At 51.9% G+C, this 21,298-nt stretch overlaps 6 protein-coding genes across 6 annotated transcripts; 2 read left to right on the top strand and 4 right to left on the bottom strand.

The window, feature by feature from the left end:
* Positions 1-1,901: 1,901 nt before the first annotated feature.
* Positions 1,902-4,034, top strand: PV08_08363 (uncharacterized protein; the record flags this gene model as incomplete). Its single annotated transcript, XM_016382689.1, has 5 exons — positions 1,902-2,155; positions 2,220-2,418; positions 2,469-2,670; positions 2,738-3,076; positions 3,130-4,034. 5 exons carry the CDS (start codon positions 1,902-1,904, stop codon positions 4,032-4,034), a joined length of 1,899 nt encoding a protein of 632 aa, XP_016233392.1.
* Positions 4,035-5,268: 1,234 nt separating this feature from the next.
* PV08_08362 (uncharacterized protein) lies at positions 5,269-7,607 on the bottom strand (the record flags this gene model as incomplete). Its single annotated transcript, XM_016382688.1, has 5 exons — positions 5,269-6,388; positions 6,441-6,595; positions 6,655-6,729; positions 6,796-7,158; positions 7,263-7,607. 5 exons carry the CDS (start codon positions 7,605-7,607, stop codon positions 5,269-5,271), a joined length of 2,058 nt encoding a protein of 685 aa, XP_016233391.1.
* A 974-nt stretch (positions 7,608-8,581) lies between these two features.
* PV08_08361 (uncharacterized protein) lies at positions 8,582-10,927 on the bottom strand (the record flags this gene model as incomplete). Its single annotated transcript, XM_016382687.1, has 1 exon — positions 8,582-10,927. The coding sequence occupies one exon, from the start codon at positions 10,925-10,927 to the stop codon at positions 8,582-8,584; it is 2,346 nt and encodes a 781-aa protein (XP_016233390.1).
* Positions 10,928-11,285: 358 nt separating this feature from the next.
* On the bottom strand, positions 11,286-11,894 carry PV08_08360 (uncharacterized protein; the record flags this gene model as incomplete). The annotated part of the gene is made up of 1 exon (XM_016382686.1): positions 11,286-11,894. The coding sequence occupies one exon, from the start codon at positions 11,892-11,894 to the stop codon at positions 11,286-11,288; it is 609 nt and encodes a 202-aa protein (XP_016233389.1).
* A 614-nt stretch (positions 11,895-12,508) lies between these two features.
* PV08_08359 (uncharacterized protein) lies at positions 12,509-14,590 on the top strand (the record flags this gene model as incomplete). Its single annotated transcript, XM_016382685.1, has 1 exon — positions 12,509-14,590. The coding sequence occupies one exon, from the start codon at positions 12,509-12,511 to the stop codon at positions 14,588-14,590; it is 2,082 nt and encodes a 693-aa protein (XP_016233388.1).
* Positions 14,591-15,263: 673 nt separating this feature from the next.
* On the bottom strand, positions 15,264-20,939 carry PV08_08358 (uncharacterized protein; the record flags this gene model as incomplete). The annotated part of the gene is made up of 1 exon (XM_016382684.1): positions 15,264-20,939. One exon carries the CDS (start codon positions 20,937-20,939, stop codon positions 15,264-15,266), a length of 5,676 nt encoding a protein of 1,891 aa, XP_016233387.1.
* Positions 20,940-21,298: the final 359 nt, after the last annotated feature.

Below are 21,298 nucleotides of genomic sequence, written 5' to 3'. Positions count from 1 at the left end.
AGGGACCCAGTCAGAGCAGATGGGACGACACATCTACGAGATCCACGTAGGGTAAAGGAGATCGACGGCGCATATTTCGATGGAGAAGCCAGCGAGGGAAGAAAAAAAAACTAAAGCCCAGTCCGACCTACGGATAAATAAAATGCAGTTATGGGTCCATGTCATATCCACCGCTGGACCGTCAACCAAAAAAAGTCTCTTGTCGTGTTAGCCAGCCTTCAGGTAAAGGAGGCGAGCATCGGCAGAAATAGAAGTTGACTTTACGCATACCGGAGTATTTCGATACGGGCGACAATAATTATGACTGTACAGGCTGCTACACGTTTTGCAAAAAATGGTGCGATGATGGCGCCAAAATGCGAATGCGAATGCGAAACGAGGGTTTTGTGGTGAGGCTGCTGAGGCCGAACGGGAGCCAAAAATGTACAGTAATCCATGATTCCAACATCTTCTTGGTTGGATCCATGGGAGGAAGACGGGATGATTCAGGCAGCCTGCGTCGTCGCTTACTTTTCGTGATTGAAGGCGACGATTGCATACTCCGTACTTTTTTCTAATAACACGGTGACAGTTTCTCTCGACGATGACTAGTTCCTCCATCACCAAGAGTGATGTTGGCCGTGATTCGTGGTTTCATGTCCGTCCTGCCGGGCTATGCATGCATGCAGACGCGCACGTCATTTTCGCAGGCCGCACCGATGAGTGTCGCATGACCCAGACATCAGCCGTCTTTCTTGAGACCGGGTTTGCCTTGTGGTCAGATGGGCTATCGCAAGCATTTCCTTTCACGCAGGAAAGAGGGGTCGAGCGAGCTTCTCGTGCATAGCCATCCTGGGCAAGCGTGCATGCGTGCAAAGGGGATCCTCGAACATGCCGGGGATCGTCTTCACCAATACGGTAGTGACCTGCGACTTTGCGATAACGAGTTGGCGCTTGAAAGAGAGAGAGCGAGCGAGAGAGAGACATAGAGAGAGAGAGATGCCGTAGAAGCAACGGATTCTCCGTGGGAATATTCTCCGTATGGCGTCCGGAACGAAGTGTCGGTCAGCTTAGATACCTATTACTTCGGTGACCGGTGAGACGGCAATACTTTTTGACTGCCTTCAGCGGGAGATCGAGGAGTCTCTACTCCGTACATACTTCGTAGCGGGCAATCATGTCGGATTGACCGCCTCTTGGTAGCCGTCCAAGTGGGATGGGTTTCGCGGCACCAAGGTCGAAGCTCATGGCGTAACTCCGTGCGACAAGATGGCTGTTCGAGTCGATTCGAGCATGTTCTGACAAGCGAGATGCGGTCGGTGATCAGCTGGGCCATGCTTGTGTTGCTGTGGCTATCGACGGCGGGCTCGACGAGGCGCGGTGGAGCACAGAGCAGGTGTTTGAGGTCTAGTTTTAGTTAGAGCCGGCGGGGGCGCTTAGCGCCTGTGGGTGCCGGTAGCCCTTAACGCTGAGTGGCTGCGACGCCTAGACGGGCTGCCTAGCGCGCCTCTCAATCTCCCTGGGCTGCTAAAAGGCGCCTTCGACTGGACAACGCCAGCGAACCCTTTACAGGCCCCAAACAACAGAAAAATCTTGGTCTCATATGATAATCTCGCTCTCCTCTCGAAACACCCCAATCCCTTTCCTCCTTGCTCAATCATACTTCTAATCTGCAGTCCCTGGTCTGCTGCTTTCCACTCTTCCAATCATCCTCTCTTCACATTTATTGGACACGCGCCTCCCTGTGGTACTCAAAAATACCCAAGCCGTGCTTCACTTCCAGCCTTCAGACACACCGTCTTCACACGTGTTTCGTCTCTTCTTGACACTCCCTCACCGCAGTTCACCATTTTAATCTTCATTCAAGAGAACTTTCCATCCGCCGTTTTCCTACCTATTATTCCGCCGTAATATCACCAAACATGTCTGTCGAAGCCCCCAAGCCGGTCGAGGAGACGCCTGTCGTCGAGCCCACCACGAAGACTCTGCCAGAAACACCTGTTGAACCATCGACCGCCCCTGCTGAGCCTGCTGCCGAAGCCATTCCTGCAGCACCCGCTGACGAGACCACCGAGGCGGCACCAGCGACGGAGGAACTGAAGAAGGATGAGACGGTCGTCACGGCTGTTCCAGCTTCAGAGGGCGTCCTCGGGTACAAGGAGCCAACATCATTGAAGTAGGTGACCGTGAAAGAATGATTGCGTGGTTGACCGAAGTAAGAGCTAACGCAAGCCTGACAGGAGATTCTTCTACACAAAGCACTTCTTCTGGTTCTCTGAGGAAGCATCAACGCCAGAATCCCTGGCCACTTTCCTGCGCTCTGAGAAGGCCGACGCAAAGCACGCATCTGCGTCCTGGGCTCGTGAGACTGGCAAGGGATTGCTCTTCTTCGCCAAGCGTGCCGAGGACAAGGCTTCCCCAGTCGGCATCATCAACCTGGTAGGCATTGTACCTGTCGTGTATTGCACCACCAACTGACATCGAACTAGGCCGATGCCTCCAACGTCACGAAGGAGGGCTTCAACCAATTTTCCTTCAAGGCTGGCAGCCACCAACACCGCTTTGAAGCCACCAAGGCCGAGGAGCGTGATAGCTGGGTCGTCGCTGTTGAGAAGGCGGTCGAGGAAGCCAAGGCTCTAAAGGAAGAGATCACCGGACGTGAAAGCTACAAGAAGAGCGTCGAGGAATACTGTAAGTTGTCCACACTTGTGGAGACCCATGTTGTGCCGCCCATGATCGACGGCTAATGCAACTCCAGCTAAACCTGCCGTCATCGCCGCCGCTTCAACCCGTTCCAAGTCTAAGGAGCCCAAGAAGTCCCTTGAAGTCAACGCGGCCACCGCTGCCGCGACCACTCCTGCTGCCGAGAGCACCAGCCCTTCAACCGAAACCCCCGAGGAACCCAAGAAGGAACTCAAGGAGCGCTCTCAGTCACGCAAGCGAGGCAGCATCTTCGGTTCCCTCATCGGGAAGAAGGAGGAGCATGCTGAGAAGAAGGAGATGAAAGAGGAGAAGAAAGAAGAGGCCGAGGCAAAGGAGGAAGCCAAAGCTACCGAAGAGCCCAGCGAGGCTGGTGAGGCTGCTGCGGTCGCTCCTGGTGAGTGTACCTCGGTTCTGGAAGGTATTTATTTCAAGCTAACATATGTACAGTGCCTGCGGTTGCCGCCTCCACTGACAAGAAAGAGGAGAAGGAAGAAGTTGCTGCTCCCACCGAGAAGAAGAACAAGCGCGCCTCTGTCTTCGGAACCCTGTTCAAGAAGAACGTGACCAGCCCTACCACCGAGAAGACCGAGAAGGAGGCCACTGGAAGCACTGATGTTCCTCCCGTTTCCGAAACCGCCCCCAAGCTGGAGGAGCCAATTGAGAACAAGCCCATTGACACTGCAGCAGTCACCGCTCCTGTCGACGCCGTCGAGACTCCTGCCGAAGAAGCTACCAAGGAACCCGCAGCCGTTACTCCAGAATCCTCCGCCCCCAAGACCGAGAAGAAGGGCGGCTTGCTAGGCTTCATCAAGAAGACCGAAGCCAAGCTGGAGGGCAAGAAGGAACACAAGGAAGAGGCCAAGGAAGAAACCAAAGAGGAGAAGGCCGATGAGGCTGTTGCCAAGGATCCTGTTCCTGCTGCCAGCGCAGAACCAGCGACTGAGACCGCTGTCGCCGAGCCAGCCACCGAGGCGCCTGCCGCCAAGGAAGAGCGCCCAGCTCGTGACAACAAGCGCCGCACTTCTCTCTTCTTCAACAAGAAGCGCGAGACGGCCAGCGATGCTGAGGAGGGCGCTGAGGAGCCCAAGCGAGAGAAGTCTCCCACTCCGGCCAAGTTCATTGGCAACCTCGTCCGCCGTGCTAGTAAGGCGGTGAAGTCTGAGGGCCCCAAGGAGAAGGAGAAGGCTCCTGAGCAAGCCCCCACCGCCGAGGAGACCACCGAGGCTCCAGCAGCGGTCCCTGAGACGGCCGAAACTGAGATCAAGGGCGATGTTGTCCCATCGGACCTCGTCGCCGACAAGCCTGAGCCTGCCGTCCCTGCTGCGGCTCCTGAAGTCAAGGCAACTGCTTGAAGGTCCGACGAGGCCAGAGACAAAACTCCACGCACCTCTCTGTCACATCCGTCTCGACTGTCTCGAGCAGCAAGTCCAGTTGAGTTTGAGAAGTGGTGGGACGAGAACACGTACAGCCCTCCGCCGATACCTCCCCGCAGCCCTTCTCGTCCCTCTGGCCTCGTCGTTGGAGGTGGCACGACATGGTGAGACAGAGTCACGTCCCGAGTTGGCGTCTACATCTGCAACTGCAACCGCTGTTCGCTCTGAGAAATTGATCTCTCAGGATCACTGCACTGATTGACGACAAACTCGGACACCACTCATTCCGTCATTGTTGTTTTTGTTGGTTTTTCCAGGATACCCCGATCACCATTAGATTGGTTGACTGATTGTTTTTGTTGTGCTTTTTCTTGGTTGATGCATTTTCGAGTACCAGATACCCACTTCGGCAAGTCTTGTTCTTAACGAAGAGAGATACCCCCCCAAATGCAAAGCGTCTACTGGATGAACAGAAAGAGAGAAAACCTTGGCAGAGGGAGACGACGAGGGCTTATTAGTCCCTTTTCGTTCGTCTTTCCAATGTGAAAAACTGGAAGCACCTGTCCCCGTTGTTGAAGACATACTGGCCCCCGGATTCCCGTGGTCCGGTCTACTCTGACACGGAACGGTGTTGATGGCCAGGTGCGAATGCAAACTGCAAGTTTAGGATAGTAATAGCTAATACACATGAATTGAATTGAAATCAAAAACTCAATCACGATGCTATCTATTCTGGACTTTTTTTGTTGTTTCCTTGGAGATGAAAATAAAAACCGAACTTTGAGACGCTTTATCTGTCTCCAGTCGCTAACTTAAGTAGTAAGTAGCAATAGCCGCAGGCGTAACAGTAGTCAAGGTACAGTATAATGGCGCCATCGTCATGTACAAAAGTGTCCCCAGCTACAGTTCTATATCTCAGTATGAGACACCCACCTGCTACGGAGTGAACTGCCGACGTACCCTGATTGATGGATGATACCTGACTGACCCGGGCGGTGGTGGGCTAACTAACTAACCTACCTAGCTAGTATCTATCTCAGATGTATGCAGCCTTGATGCGTCAACAAACAAACACAGTTCACTTTTCAAACCTGTAGTTTACTACTCTGGAAGAGAACTCTTGGTAGGTACACTTGTGTAGGTATGTATCCAAGAGTACATCCACCTCACTTGTAAACGGTATGCTGCTTACCCAGGGTAGCCATCTACTTATCTAGGGGTGAAGAACCAAAATCTTCAGTACATTGACATATCTGTCGCACCCGCCTGGGATCACGGCACATTTGGAAAGAAGGTCACAGCACCTGTTCACCAAACGAGGCATGTTGCAAGAGCAGACAAGTACACCTTCAATCGATGACCGACCTCCCCTTCTCAACCACGATTCGTACCGTTTCGAGTTGTCACTCAACGTCGTGAGCTCAAACTGTTCCCGATCGCGCGTCGAGTAAGGTCGGCCATGCAGGTCTTGGGGTACCGCGGCCGCCGGTCCACACAAGTCGCAGATCATGTTCGACCGGGAGTATGCCCAGATGGCCAGAGCGGCTCTGAACAAACATTCTGTCGCCACGAAGCTGATGGTAGATGGTTCCGAGGAGTCTGTACCCTGTATCTCCTTGTCAAGAAGTAATACAATCTGTGCTGCGTGCCACAATGCTTCTTTCACCCCGTGGGATCTGGCCCATTGTTGCACCTGGACTTCCAATTGCCGAATGTATTGAGCTTGAGCTGGAGAACTGCCGTCACAAAGACCCTGAACAAGTTGTCGGATCAGGGGAAGGTCGGAATAGACGCGGATCAAACCGGCATGGTGGAGTGTCATGCCGCTGATGTAGGCTTCCTTCTCACATTCGGGGCTTGAACGGTGGAAGCCGGCCTGCCTAAACTGCTCCATGGTGACGCGCCAGATTCCCATCAGCACAGGCCAGCTCTGGTTATACCCCGAAGCTTGCTCATCGGCCTCGTCGATTTCGTACTTTGTGTGCGCCAAGGCGAGTTTCGCGCTGATGTTCTGACATTGGGTCTCTTCCCACAGCCGTGACTGCATTCCGCACATGCCAAGTTCGAAATCCTGAGGCGTAAAGAAGCCCGGTAACTTCAGCCGATCGACCGCCGTCAGGCGAGACATTGCAAGTGAACACAAGAAATTGAAAGGCCCATGGGCGCGATGAGGTGGTTCGTTGGCAAGGGCTGAAACCCAATCCGAGTCGGGCGCATCCCAAGCAGCGTTAGTCGGGGGAAATGGCACGTTAATCTCCTCAAATCTGAGTAACGGTGGCAGGTCCAGAATCAAGCTGAGGTGACATCCAAGTCGGAAGCAACTGTATATGAGTCTATTGAGGTCAACAGTCAGTAAGCATAAAAGGCTAGCGGGGAGTCCCTTACTGGACGACAAGTCCTCTCTGGATCCAATTCTTTCTTGATGGAGCTATGTCACTGTATCGCGCGACGATGTTTGCAAACGAAAAGGATCCATTGAGGCGGAGCGTAGAAACAAGTGTGTTTAGAAGAAGGTAGGCGTTCCTGAGCAGAGGGGTTTCCTGAGCGCGTAGTCAGCTTATGCTCGATATCAACGTCCTAGTTGCAAATGTTCACATACTCCAATGAGCATCGCAAGAAGAATGTTAAGGATAGCTTGTTGATAGAGCGGTAAGCAGGACTTTCCGGTCATACACTGCGTGTTGTAAATAGATTGTCAGTGGACTGATGCAGCATCCATGATGTACTCGGAGGCGCTCACCAATGGTATCTTTTGCATTAGATCATTCCAGAGACAATCATGCAGTTGTTTAGCTTCGTCGGAAACGTGACCGCCGTTTTTCAACATTGATCCCAATAATGCCATCGAACACTGTAATCCCAGCGGTACGTCCTCACTGCCTTGAGAAGGTGCGTGCAGCAGTGGCCATCTGGCATGCCAGTGCTTGAAATAAAGGTCAATGTTGGAGTTCGTCAAGATGCATTTGATTATATCCAAATGCTCCGCCAGTGTCGTAAACTCGTCTATATTTATGTTCGTGTTGATGGGTGAGTTTATCAGGCTGGGGCTCAGACATTCCGACGCTTGTGAACCTAAAGTTTGCGTAGGGTCCGTGGTGAAAAACTGCGTAGTAGGTAAGATGGACACCACATCTGAGTTGTCGCCTTTCGAGTTTTGGGGTAGGGCATTGCAGTGGGCTTCTTCGGCTCTAAATCCACTGTGCTGACAATACCATGGCTTTCTTCATTCTGCTCGAACATGTCGAGCTCATTTGTCTTGTTAGTATGAAGCGCGCCATTGGTCGTAATCGTAAGCGAATCATCTAGACGCTCTGCCGCAGTATCTTCGTGATCCGAAGATATCAGCGCGTGTTCGTTATCCCGCCTGGATATCTGGTAGAGGTTCAATGCTTCCAGGTTGCCAAATTGCCATATTCTGGCTGTCCTCTGCTCGATAGAAAAAGCATCTTGGAGGGTTTGGGAGTTCGGAGAAATCGTGGACAAGGTCTTAGAAGATCTGTCCGAGATGGTCGACATGGCATCATGCGTTTGGCCATCATCCTCATCCGACATTGACAACTTTCGATCAATCCCGCCCCTAGATTGAACGGGTTCATTTTCCGCCGCCGTCAAGCCCTGTGGGTCGTGGTGCGGTTTGACACATTCAGACCGAGACTCGGCACAACCGGAGCAAGGAGAATTCCCATCGCATTCAATCTCCTGGGACTGGCAGATGAGACATGCAGTCTCTGGTTTCCTCTTCCTCGCTATGCCAGTGGTTGCGTGGCGGTACAGACGCCCATGGCGGAACAACGCGTCCCTTGAGATGGAAGATTAGTATCATCCTAGATGGAATATCGAGGGAGTTCTGTGTTTCAAAGACTTACTTCCTTGAGAAGGGTCTCCCACATGAAAAACAAGTAAACGGCCGGATCCGTTTATGATTGGTTTGTTCATGGCGAGTCAGATGGTACTTTCTGCGGAAAGTCCTGTTGCAGCCCGTCTCAGAGCAAGTCCAGTTCTGCATGTTGAAACTGAAAGAATGGTATACAGAGTCGGTCGGAGGAAAGAAAGTGATCTGGGCTGCTCGACCTTTTGGTGAATTCGAGAGAACTTTGTGGGCGAAAGCATGGGTCGACGAACTTGCCGAACCCCGTGGGACATGCGGAGGAGGCTAAACTGAACCGAGTAATCCAGAGGTGGATGGGGGGTTGTTTGATGTGGGATGGAGTGGAGGAACCGGAAATGTCCCATTTCGAATCTCGCTCTCGGAGCCTCGGGTCTCATGAGGACCACAAGTCTCGATCCTAAAGGGTAGAATCGCATTTGACAGTCTCCAACTGGACGCCTTCGACGCTGTAAGTGGGTATCAACGACCAGATTGCTTAGTTTCTCGACAATATTTCATGTTCGGAAAATATCACTCTGGGCTTATGGATAGTTGGACGATCTGCTACTGTAATGAAGCACTACTGCCACTCATCGTGTCGATTGTAGAGGCATCGGATTAATGAAAAGAGATCAAATCCGGGACAGCTCGAGGATCTTCATAGTTTGGACCTCCTCTTTCGCCCTTTGGAAGTAGCTTGTACCGCTTCACTGGTCGGCGACTCGGCCTCTTCAAAGATTTGCTTGTTCAACGTGGCAGCAAGGGACAAAACACGCCTGGAGACCGCTGCCCCATCTCGTCGGTTTTTCCCCTCTCGCCGATGTAGAGCGATGCTCTCGATAAAATCCCATAACTTGCCAGACGCAGTAAGGTCGCCTGTAGTGGGATCTCTTTCTGGCATCCATTCTGGAGCAAGTCGAATCATGGTCGAGGCTTTTGATTCTTTGCTCTTGCTCAAGAGGACGATGCCCTCCTCCTGGAAGCGACTGTACGCATTTTTGAGGGCTTCCTTATTGACAGCCTCGAAATATGACAGATCACCTTGGTGGTATAGCGTTCTGCCGGCCAGTTGAGCTGTATTTTGTGCCAGAGTCAAATCGATCCAAGTCGTGGTCGAGCCTACTGGGGGGACCAAGACCAACAAGGAGACTGCACCAAGCCAGGCTGCGTCCACAAACGGCCAGATCAAAAAGCAGTAGAAGTCGAAGTTCTCCCGACCTAGTTTGCGTTCGTTGTCTGACAAGCCGACCCACCGCTCGGCGTCTCCAGAGACTGACAGCACATCGTCACGTACAAGACCTTGCATCGCTGCTTCCAGATTGTGTCGCAAGCCTTGCCCAGCAGGAAAAATGAATTCGCCTCTGAACAAGTGGGATAAGAAGGTAACCTTGTCGATAAGCTCCGTTTCCTTCATCCTTTGGTTAGCGCTTCCGCCGCCCTGTTTCACCCTGGTGTATATTGAGGCTGCAATCAGCGATTCGGAAATGAACAAGTGTATTGTCATGTTTCGGTAGAATGACAGTTGGAACCGATCCACAGCGTAGAATGTTTCCTCTGCCAGTCCATCAATTGTGCCGACCAACTTGGGACCTAAGACCTCGAGAGCTCTTTCCACCACGTACGCTGTCGGCATGCCATGAAAGTCTGCCACCTTTCCGCCGTTTGCCTTTGTTCTTGCGCAAAGCCAGTCCACACGCCGTATCAGCTCAGTCTTGCCCACACCGCGACCACGAAGCGTCAGTAGAACCGTACCAACCAGAGCAGTCGGCATGATGACCGAAGCCGCATTGATGTCGGAAAGCACCTTGTAGCCAAGGGTCCTCAGTAACCGAATCCTGGAGTTGGAGTCCGCTGCACTTGAACTCAGGTCCTCATAACCTGGCTGGTCTTGCCGCAGCTTCTGTTCTTGAATGAATTGCTTCAGACTCCACGGCTCATGGAACCTGCAGTCTACTCGTCCTAGATTGAGCGAAAGAACAGAGGAGGAAGACAGGAAGTCAGCCAGGTTCTCCTTCTGCTTGGGTTTTCCCAGCAGCTCATTAACATATGAATCCACCTCAATGACTTTGTCGTACTGCAGCGACACTGGGCAGATGTACGCGTCGTCTGTCCTCCCGGATAAAACCGAATCAAGGAGGAAGCTCAATATGCCGAACCGAGGCCCAAGGAGCTTCCCTGTTCTGCTTCGTGTCCCCTCGATGAAACACTCTAGATTATACCCTTTTTGCATCAGGGTGTCAATGTATGCCTGTACGACAGTACCGTAGAGCTGGTCATCGTTGAAGCTTCTCCTGATCCACATGGCACCACAGTTCTGCAAGAAATTACCTACCAGTGGAAAGTTGAGATTATCTCCAGCTACAACGACTGGCAGCGTCAGTCCTAATCGATAGCATATCAAGTGTAACGTAACGTAATCGATGTGGCTGGTATGTCGGGGGAGAAAGATGATCGATTGGTTCTTCTTGGCTGCTTGTGCTGCAATTTCACGTAGACGCTTTACTTCAGATTCGGACACATGTATCGCACTGTAAGCTCGGGTGAGTAGCTGCGTCGTCATGTAGAATGCGCCGCGGATGTATGGCTTGCTCTCCATCTTGCATATCATGTTATCCACCATGTTGCTCGTGATCTCGATTAGTTGAGACGTGATTTCATGTCTGCGCTTCTCCCTCTCTTGTAAATATGTTGGACTGCTTTGATCCAGGTAGTTTTCCTGCTCTTCTCTCTCCAGTCGCATTTCTGTCAATTCGACCACTTTCCGCCGCAGGAGGGGAGAGCTCATGGTTGCAGCCTTGATGTTTGCGGTATAGCCTGGATAGAAGACCGGTTGGCCAAGAATGTCATTATAGCTGCGCCATCCCACTCCTCGCACGAACAAGGAGATCTCATGAGCAAAATTGAAAGGATTTTTTCGAAATCTCGCCATGCGCGTGAGGATGCTCTGCTCGGTGGATTCATCGTCGGCTTGGATGCCGGTCTCTGACCGGACCAGTCCTGACATTTGTGCTGCAGTTGAGGGAGTGTCTACAAGGACTGCAGGGTAGTATGGAGAGGTTGGGTTGAAATACTGAAGATGCCCATGCCGGGGTCAGGAACGCGAGAATTTAGCACGGTTGACGGGTGTTCGTCTGGAAAGGACAGCTTTCCACTTGTTGACTCAGGGCGACAAAGCAACAACTTCGCGCTGTTTTGCGAGGAAACGGCGCCCTCCGCACTTTCCCCAGACTCACGCCACATCAGCCGCACAGCCACATCTGATCCAACCGAGGCACAAGCCACAACCACCGCCTGGCTGACCTTTGCCCATTCCCAAAGAAAACAGAAGAACCCAGCGTCGTATCCTCACCCGCCTTGCCAGCTTAGCCAAAGCTGGACTCGAGAGGTGCGGCATCACTTGTGCTCCTCGAGATCGTCTTCCTCATAGTAACGCCAGTAAAACTGAGATCACGATGCCATTCACCCACAGGTATAGTCCACGGCTCACCAACCACTACGAAGCCTTTCTTCCTCCAGTAGTCAACTCGAATGCCTGACTCAGCCCTGACCCATAAGCAAACACATTGCCTGGGAAATTTTTGCAACAGTCTCTCCCTCAGAACATTCAGGCATCTATCGACCAAACCACGCCTTCGGTATCGAAGATCATTCTGGGACGCAACCGCACTGACCTCCCATTCATTACGGGGCTCGTCTATTCCATCTCCAAGAGCCTGTTTGTGCCACCGTTTCGCTCCGGCTATGGCGACAGGAATGTCATCATTCGCCGAATCCTGAATTATTGCACAAATACCATCCGGTCCAAATTCTTCCCACAGAGCGTCGGGGGTTGAAACCCGAGGAAACGAGTCTGGGGCGTCAATCTCGCTGTAAGCATCGTTGAGCATGACCATTAGTCGAGATAGCAGGAGAGGCTGATCATGGAGGTCTTTTGGGTCAAATACACGCAAAAGCAGATTTGCACCCGCCATTGGACCATTGACACAAGGACAACGAGAGTGTGGCGTGTAGAGACAATTCGACTGCGGGTCCCCAGCCAGGGCTGCCGAGACGTCTGGACTGGATATAGGTAGGGGCGCACCTTTACTGGTTCGTATGTCGCCTAACGAGGTACCTTGCAAAGTTCAAAATCGGGGCCGGACGTGGGTTGAACAATGCTTCCGGCCGATTCTTGTGTCTTGCAGTGGTCAGAAGGCCCATCCCAATTCTTTATCTCAGACACTTTTCTAGTTTGCGATAGCAGTACGAGGACGAGTACTGCGTACGTGCAGCCTCGTCAAGCTCCCAAGGCTACGCCAAACCGCAAGAGGCTACTGCATGCGCCCCTGTCACGTGATACTACGTAGTCTCCGGCCGGCCAAAGAGGCCAACATTCGCCTCTGCACGGTGCAGATGCCGGACATTTCCTCAGTCCCTCTTTCTCTCCCCAACAACATTGTCAGTGCTGTCGGGCGAAGTCTTCATCATTCGTTTTCTCTGGGAACATCGCTCGACTCATCATCTCCTATCCTCCCTCTGAGGTCGCTGGTTCCGACTGCGCTTGACTCCTATGCCCTTATCGAACACGCAATGAGAGACTTCTAATATGGTTAAAAAGGCTGATCGCAAATATGGAGTTGTGTTGGACGCGGGTTCGTCTGGCACCAGGGTGTACATATACCGATGGGCCAAGAATTCCGTTGCTCGACTCGACACATCGTCGCTACAAACTCTTCCTGTGCTAGAAACAAAAGGGAAATGGACGAAGAAAGTTCAGCCAGGCGTGTCGACATTCGGTGAAGACCCTGATTCCGTGGGTCCAGATCACCTCAAACCACTTCTCGACCATGCGCTCCGTCATGTTCCCAAGAAAGCTGTCCCTGAAACTCCGATATTCCTCCTTGCCACGGCCGGCATGCGGCTCCTACCAGATCAGCAACAAAAAGACATTCTGGGCAGTGTATGCTCCTACATCCGTTCCGAGACCGACTTCTCGCTTCCTGACTGTGACCTACATGTACAAGTAATACCTGGTGAAACTGAAGGTCTTTATGGCTGGTTAGCCGCAAATTATCTGTTGGGAGGATTCGACGCGTCGGAAGACCACGACCATGGCAAAGGTCATCACACATATGGCTTTCTCGACATGGGTGGTGCCTCGGCCCAGATTGCATTTGCGCCCAATGCCACAGAAGCAGAAAAGCACGCCAACGATCTAACCCTCCTCCGTTTGAGAACAATAGATGGTGTACCGCACGAATACAAGGTTTTCGTGACCACATGGCTTGGTTTCGGCGCAAACGAGGCACGAAGGCGCTATGTTGACGGTCTCGAGGATACATACGGTATTGACGGCCTCCTCGAGATGCCGGACCCGTGTCTGCCCAGAGGGGTAAAATTGACAGAAGACGGCGAGCTCCTCGCATCGTCCAAGGCGACCAACCCCAAGCGTTTTTTTCTGGGTACAGGTAAATTTGATGAATGCTTACGGCGCACGTTCCCTTTACTTGAAAAAGACGCCCCATGCCCTGATGAGCCTTGTCTGGTTCATGGAGTACATGTCCCAGCCATTGACTTCGAGGTCAACCACTTTATTGGTATAAGCGAGTACTGGCACACGACCCACGCAATATTCGAGATGGGTCATAAAGACAAGGCATACGACTTCAACACATATCAAACTCGAGTTAGGGACTTTTGCGAACAAGACTGGTCACAAATCCAGGAGGGCATTGCAGATAAAGCGTGGGGTGGTGGCGTTGATGAACAAACGGCAGTTGAAGTCTGCTTCAAAGCCAGCTGGTTGATAAACATGCTTCATGACGGTATTGGGATACCCAGAGTTGGCATTGAAAACACTAATACTTCGTCCCATAATGGAACAAAAGAGCTTCTCGAGAGCAGTAAAGAGAAGGGATTTCTCGACCCCTTCCAGGCCGTCAACGAGATCAGATCCACAGAAGTGAGCTGGACACTGGGCAAAATGATCCTTTACGCTTCGGCAGACGTCCCTCCTGCACACGAAAATGACTTGCCCGTTGGCTTCGGCAGCAATGTCCCAGGAGTGCCCAACGACTTCCAATACCCTAGCGGCGGCATGCTTCAGGGGATCGACCCTGCAGATTCCGGCTCACCCTCGAAGACAGAGTCTCAGAGCATAACCGATCATATACACGATACTCTGTTCCATTCGGACGCACCGCATCGATTGCCCGGCTTCATCTTCTTTCTCCTGATCGTCATAATCGCAGCGTTTTATCTTTGTGGACGCGATCGGAGGTCAAGGATCTATAATTACTTCATCTCGTCACACAAGTCTTCAAGACCCCATCTCACTTTCCTCCAGAAAATCCTCCACCGTGGGTCCAAAGCCAGCCTGTATGATCGTGATCCTGAAGACGGCACATCGTCACGGTTATATGATCCGACTGATTTTGAGCTCGGAAACCTTTCAGCATCTAGCTCAGACGACGATCTCCCGGGCACACCCCGCCCAGCATCTGGATCAAGCCTGGGCAAGCCTCCGCTTTCCCGACAGAGTAGCCGTCGACATCTGGACAGAAGCGTGACTCCTGTCATTGATCGTAAGGGGCTGGTTGTAAGAACAGAGAGTTGTGAACGACTCGGAGTAGACGCAACAGCCACCAGTGGGCGTTCGAAGAGCAGGAGTGGCAGCCCCACTAGGTGAAAGTGAGTCTGACTACAACGCAACGATATAATATAATGCACACGGCAACGAAGTCAAGAGTTGCATGATGACCGTTACGGAGACTTCCGCTTGGCTTCTTTCTTTTTGGAGTTAGTTCGGAGTTTGGTAAAAGTACACGTGGTGTAGGTTCAACTCAATACCCATTATTGCGTGGGGGGATGTTTGAGGGCACGGAAAATGTGTGGAACTGGTCGCGAACATTGATTGTATAGGTAGGCAACTACAGACTAACTAGTCATGGGATTTGGTGGCGTCAAATATTGAAGATATGTTGTAAGATGTAAGTAGGTATCTCATGAAACATATTCCGCTACTGTGGAAGGGGGGAGAAGTAACATCGGATTTCTGGTGTCTGTACGAGTACTGCTCGAGCCATGTGGAGTTGATTCTTCTATCAGAGACGTTTTGGACTATGGAGTTTCAAAACGAAATTAAAGTATCGTAGGCGGAATCATTTCTCCATCTCCAGCTACGTGTCAGAGACGTTGGTAGAGAGAGGGACAAGGGACATACACATGGTCAATCTACATGCTTGAGGAGATTTGGACTTGGAAATGTACTACAAGTACGAGACAAGTACTTACACGCGGATATAACACGTGTTTATTGCACATACACGCCTCCCTCCCCACTTATGTAAGTCACCCACCAACTACCCTTGGGACGTCCTCCGGCCCGTCACGGCCTCGGGCAGCTTGAACTCGGGGATGCCGAGCTCCCCTTCGACGGTGACCTCCCTCACGGGCCGGAGAAGACTCGAGCTCGTTCCGCCGGCGCCGCCGGTGCTTCCGCCGGTCTTGCGTTCCCTCTCCCTCTCGCGCTGGTTGACGAGCTGCGGCAACGTGGCGCTGACGTCCCTGTAAAAGGCCTCTAGCGTGTCCTTGTCGTGGCAAAAGGTCTCGATGTCGTCCTTGATCTGCTCGGGCGTGATGTACTGGCCTGCGGCGGCCCCGCTGAGCAGGAGAGACTGCCGGTTTGGTCCAAGCACGTCGGCTGTGGCTTGTGGCGGCAACGCGCCTGGCGGAGGCGGTATCGTTACGTTGGACCCGGATGCTGAAGTCGCCGTGGCACTGGCGCTGGCACTCATGGACATCGAGGACAGACTTAGTGTCGACATACCCGCGCCAGGGGTACCCATGGGAGTAATGTTTGAAAGCGGTCGCATCAGTGGCGATGAATGCGGCGCGGTTCTCGGGGACGCCACGTTCAATCCGATGATACCGGACGCTTGCATACTCGGGACTGAGCTGCTGGTGCCGTGGTTGTGGTTGTGGCTGTAGCTGTTATTGCTGTTGATGATTGCGCTGGACGCCATAGACGGTGTAGGTCGCAAGATCGCCGAAGACGGCGCAGCAGCGCTTGGGGTTACTTCTTTCTTCGTGCTGTCCATCCTCGAAGAAGTATCCTTGGCAGATGCAAGTCTGGAATTGTACAGTCGATTAGCAAGTAATATAATGTCGCCTTCGTCGGTAATCTGCGCCAGGCAAACGCCGGAACGATGCACGAATTGCGTATATCGATAGTCCAGCGTGCCCCAGGAGTACCTTATCTCCACATTCTCCGGAAACTCACACGCGGCTTCAAGGTCGAGCACGAAATTGAAACGCTTCAGCAGTGCTTTTTGGTAAAGGTGCACGTCCGAGTTGAGTGGTGCCTGCGGTCCAAAGGACGTCGCAGTGAAATACACATTGCTAGCCACCACCCGTTGGGGAGGCTCCACCGCCAGCTTGATGCGATAGGGAGCACGGAAAGGCTCGTGGTCTGGAACTCTAGATGCTTCTGCTATCGGCACTTCGACGAGTTTCAACCCATACTTTTCTGCTTGGGTCGTCCAGTTGACAATGGCATCATCAACCAGCTTCGAAGTCACGTTTAGCCAGGCCAGCTCGAGATGATAGCAGTTCTCAGGATTGTGTAGCCTATCGTAATGCAAGTTGACAATCTCAGGCCGGTTAGACCGCTTCCTCATGTCCACGTCGATCCGGATCATCTTGCTCAGCGTGATGGCTCGTTTCTTCTTGTCACCAAGTGATTTGGCGAGCTCCGAGGTGATCTGCGCTTGGTTCGCAAGGCTTGATGCTGAACGCGTACGGCCTGTGGTTGTCTCGCGCGGAGTTTGCTCACTGATGGGGGTTGCTGGAATCGACCGGTCTGGTCTTCGACTTGTTGGAAACCATGATGGCTTGTTCTCTGGTCTCTGAATACGCCACTCCGGTTTGATGGAGTAGAAGTAATTGCCATCTTTGAAATTGTGCCGGCTGTTTACATGTTCGAACAAGCCCTCCTTCATGAGATCATTGCCGATTTCCACTGCTTCATCTCTTGTTTCAATGTCTCTGAAATTGTGTACCAGCCAGTTGGTCAAGTCTTCACCCATGAAACAGCTATAATGTAGCCTCAAATGCCATCGTCTGGTCTTGATCTCGATTCCTCTGTCGCCTTGCAATGCTTGTGCCAATTTCGAAAGGCTGAAACTGTCACGATCGAACTGTTCCTCCTCTGGCAACAACTGAGTAGGCTGCAGCTCACCAGCCTCCTCCGCAGCAATGAGCTTGTCTAGTTCGGTAGCCACCAACTCGGACGGATTCAGGGTCTCAAGATTGATACGCAATGGGTTGCGATCTTTCCGCTTCATCGTGCTTAGGCGATTATGAGCAGGTCTCCTTTCGTCAAGCGGGACGAATCGAGCTTTCTGCCACATCTGAGTCAGTACTCTGATACCGCGCAGATGGATCTCCTCCTCATTCTCCTCTCCTTCGGAAGACGCCGGTCTGCGCGCGGTATGAGGCGGCTCCACTGGAATTAGAACGAACCGAGCCCGCCAGAATCTAAGGGCTGTGGTGTCTGCCTCTGCGTGCTGCCTCATGTCGGAGAGGTATTTATCTGCTTGAGCCCAGGGGTACTGCTCTGAGAATCCTTTGAACTGCATGTCTCGTATCATGTAGTTTTCGGAGAGAATTGTTTTGATGTTGGGGTAGTAATTGACGTGCTGAGGATATGGCGGCTCTACCGTGGGCTGCTTGCGGACATACCGCGTGACCCGGATACGATCTGATCTCTCAAGAGACAACTTTTGTATGGTGTTTCCCATAGACAAGAAGATAAAAGACCCATCAGGTCTCACTAGCCCGGGAGTGAAGAATGACGAGCTATCACAAGTGCCAGGCCCCACGGAATCGACTAAAGACGGGCCTACTACCAATTGGTAGCCATGTGAGAACCTTAAGGCCAGCATCTCTCTGAGGAGGGTATCGCGAGACTCGGGAACCTCAAGCATATCGTTGGGCACTCTAAGGTCGACATCGTAATAAGTAGATTCATACTCCGTCTCGAGGTCTTGCTTCGAGGGAAAATCTGAAGTGGTCAAAGGAACCGACGCCGGTGTGCACAACGACCTCCATTTTACAATAGCGGCGCGAGGCTTCCGTGGATATAAATGTTGCCATCTGCCGTAGTACGACTCTCGCTCTGGATGTCGCTTCAAGGGATTGGAGGCGTTGACGTTCCGCACATATGGGAGGTTGCTTCGAGGGACCGAGCTCGCAATCGATGTTCCCATCCAGCTGTCCGCGGCTTCAGCACTGTCGTTCGCATCTTCATCGCTAGCGGAACTTGCAGATCTGTCACTTCCTGATTCTCTTTCTGTTTCATAGCCATTTTTGGGATCTTCCACATCATGGCTCACGTGCCGAGAAGTTGAGTTTGACCGTAGCGACTGCGCAATCCTATCATCGTGATGCTTTCGAAATGGAGTATTGATCGAGATTGGCTTCGATGGCATACCGCTGGCGCGATTCGAAGATGTCGTCCTTGGACTTCCGAATCGATGCTGAAGGTGAGTTTCTCTATCTCCAGCAAGGCTGTTAGTAGAGACCGATCGGATACTAGCGGCGGATGTAGCGACCGTTGGTTTTGACTTGCCGAGCATGCTCATCAATGGCTGAGCCGATATATTGGTAGTGTTTACTTCTGTGCTGGGTACAGATCTTACTGGAGGCGCCAATCCTCTCAAAGAGTAACTTAAATTCCGGTTCACTTTTGGTACTGCCGGACTTTGTTTCACAAAAGATCTTTCCGATGCGTCCGCTGACAATACGGATGGGAGTTGTGGGCGAAAGACGCTGTTGGGCGCTTTGCGGGATGTCACTTTCGTCAACTTTGGCCCCGTGACAGACTCGCCAATCCGCGCTTGACTTTCGTTATCGAGTTTTGATGTTACAAAAGCTGCACTCTTTTCTAGGCTCGAAGACTGTTTGAGACTGCTCGACAGCAGCTGATGTCCAGGTCTCGAGCGATACAACATTGAGTCATACCGCTCCATACGTTCAAATATGTCTCCCAATGCTTTCGCATGCGTTGACAAAAGTCCTCGGTAATGAATCTTTGGGTCTAACCTTGACCCCGTTTTGCGTGAGGTTGTTGGAGAGTGGGACAAGCACCTAGCTGCACTTGCACGTCTGTCCTTATACTTGTAGTGTTTCGTTTTTCCCAGGGTCAAGGTCTGGCTTTCACTCATGAAAGGTATTCTCATGTCCGCCAGTCCCAGCTCCATGAGGCCCATCATTTGAATCTCATACATGCGAACCCGTGGGACAAAGGGACGTTTCTTTCGCTTTGGCTCATCTTCTCGTGCAAGTGCATCGATTTGGTCGTCTTCAGCAGACCAGTATGAAAGATCAACCCATTGAGGAATCCCAAAACACCAGCCGCGTACGCCGGCATGTGTTTCACCAGAAATGTAACTAGTAAGGTGTCGAAGACTGTTTGACGTGATGGACGATAAGGCTGGCGATAGCTTACGCGGTTGGCTGGAATCGTATAACGCTGGGCCAGAACCAGACCTTCGAGGACTGATATTGACGTTGGAGGTGAGTAAAGACTGAGCAGAATCTTCGGAGGCGCTTATACGATATTTGAACAAGGGCACAGAGTGAAGAGGCATTCTGGACAGACAGACAATGTCAATTCCAACTCCATTGTTCGTCAGATTCTGCGACGTCAAATTGAGAAGATCTCTGTCGACCTCGAAAACCCCGGTTCCGGCACTGACGACCACTATTGAGATCCCGGTGCGAATAAGGTCACGGTCAACAAAGTCGTTGGCAAACTGTGTCGAAGCTATGTTGATGGCTTCCAAGATATTCCCCTTCAGTGCTGTACTTGGTCTCCCGGCGATGCGTGTGCCATTTGCCTTGGCATCCTTGACCGCTATCTCGTTGTTGACTGATGTGTGCAGAGAGATATCCCTGAGGAAGACACGAAAATCCCTCTTGAGCTCATTCAATATTGTTGTCCACTGTGCGCTTGCCATGTCCGTGACAACAACCCGGTAGAAGTCTTGGTATTGTCTCGCGGTCATGTTTGGGGCCCCCGTTGCGGATGTAGTCTCCATTCTCCTGTCTTTATTCCTAGCAAGGTCGAAACGATCGTATTCAAGACGACCAAACATGACAATGCTGACGAGATGACGAACATCCAGGTCAGTCCATCTCTTGAAGAGGTCGGGGAGGAAGCCGTTGATGACGCGATTGAACATAATCTCGCCATTGCCTTCGGAGTCGAAGTCCCACATCTCACTGGACATCTGGATGAAAAGTACATAACGAGCGGCTTCGCTTCGGAAGATTGGGATCGTGGTCCCTGAAAAGTATCCAGCTGCCACTTTGTGACTCTGGACATGAATTGACTTCACAGTCAGCTTGATTGTGCCCAGGAAGGTGATCTTTTGCCCGGTATAGATTGTTCTTCCAGTTAATTCTTGACCAACAAGCCTCCACATATCGGATCTTGCCAGGTAGGCATCTCTGAAGTTGAACTCAACATGAGACGCCGTTCGTTCTTCAAAGGAAGCAGGAACTATCCACACTTGGGACCGTGGTCGAAGGCCGAAAGCATTGGCTATATTGGTTTTCACAGAAACCTGGAGACCGGCCTGCCTTGCAGTGAGATCTAATGGAGCATATTTAGCGACACAGAGGTACCGTGTCGCAGCATCGGCATCGCGTTCCGCATATGGTCTTCCTGAGACATTGAAAGCCGCGTCCTCTGTTTCGGTGACTGGAGATTGAAAGTCGCGAACATCAGAAGTCTCCTTCGTCCGGAAAATCTCGATTAGACTGCCTTCGCGAATGTCTGTGCCTTCCAGAAAGGCTTCATTCACAAGAACATCCTCAGTCGAGAAGTTATCGTCGTGGATCCAAAGGGTAGCACGGACAGTCGGTTTTGTGCGAGGGGCCGTACCGCCATTGCTCAAAGCCGAATGAGTTCTTCCGGCAGCTTTGACTGTAGACCCGCTGCTGGTGCGGCGATGAATGCTGGAGCCTTTCATTTGACGTTGAGGGTGCTCAGACGGCGCCGACCTTGGTGCTTACCTCACGCCAGTGTTGTGATGGTTGCATATTCGGTAAGAACAAGGCGACATGTTCGAGGCATAGAGATCACGGTGATTCGAGACAGACCATACAGGTAGATTTATGTCCAATTCCTATCTTCGGAGACAGCCACCGTGGCATTGTTGGAGTCCCACCATCGAGGATGTTCTTGTATGTTCACAGCGGCAATGGCAGATCAAGAGCATTGTAAGTTGATGAAGCCAAGAGCGGCAGCATCTTGGCTTGTCCTGTTTGGGAAACATAAAGTCGCCGCTTTATGTGCAGCCTACAGCAATTCAACGACCAGGTTGGCTGC

Source organism: Exophiala spinifera, assembly GCF_000836115.1.
Source record: "Exophiala spinifera strain CBS 89968 unplaced genomic scaffold supercont1.6, whole genome shotgun sequence".
Taxonomy (NCBI): domain Eukaryota; kingdom Fungi; phylum Ascomycota; class Eurotiomycetes; order Chaetothyriales; family Herpotrichiellaceae; genus Exophiala; species Exophiala spinifera.
The sequence above is the reverse complement of the archived record's forward strand: the minus strand, read 5'-3'. Positions and strand labels throughout refer to the sequence as shown.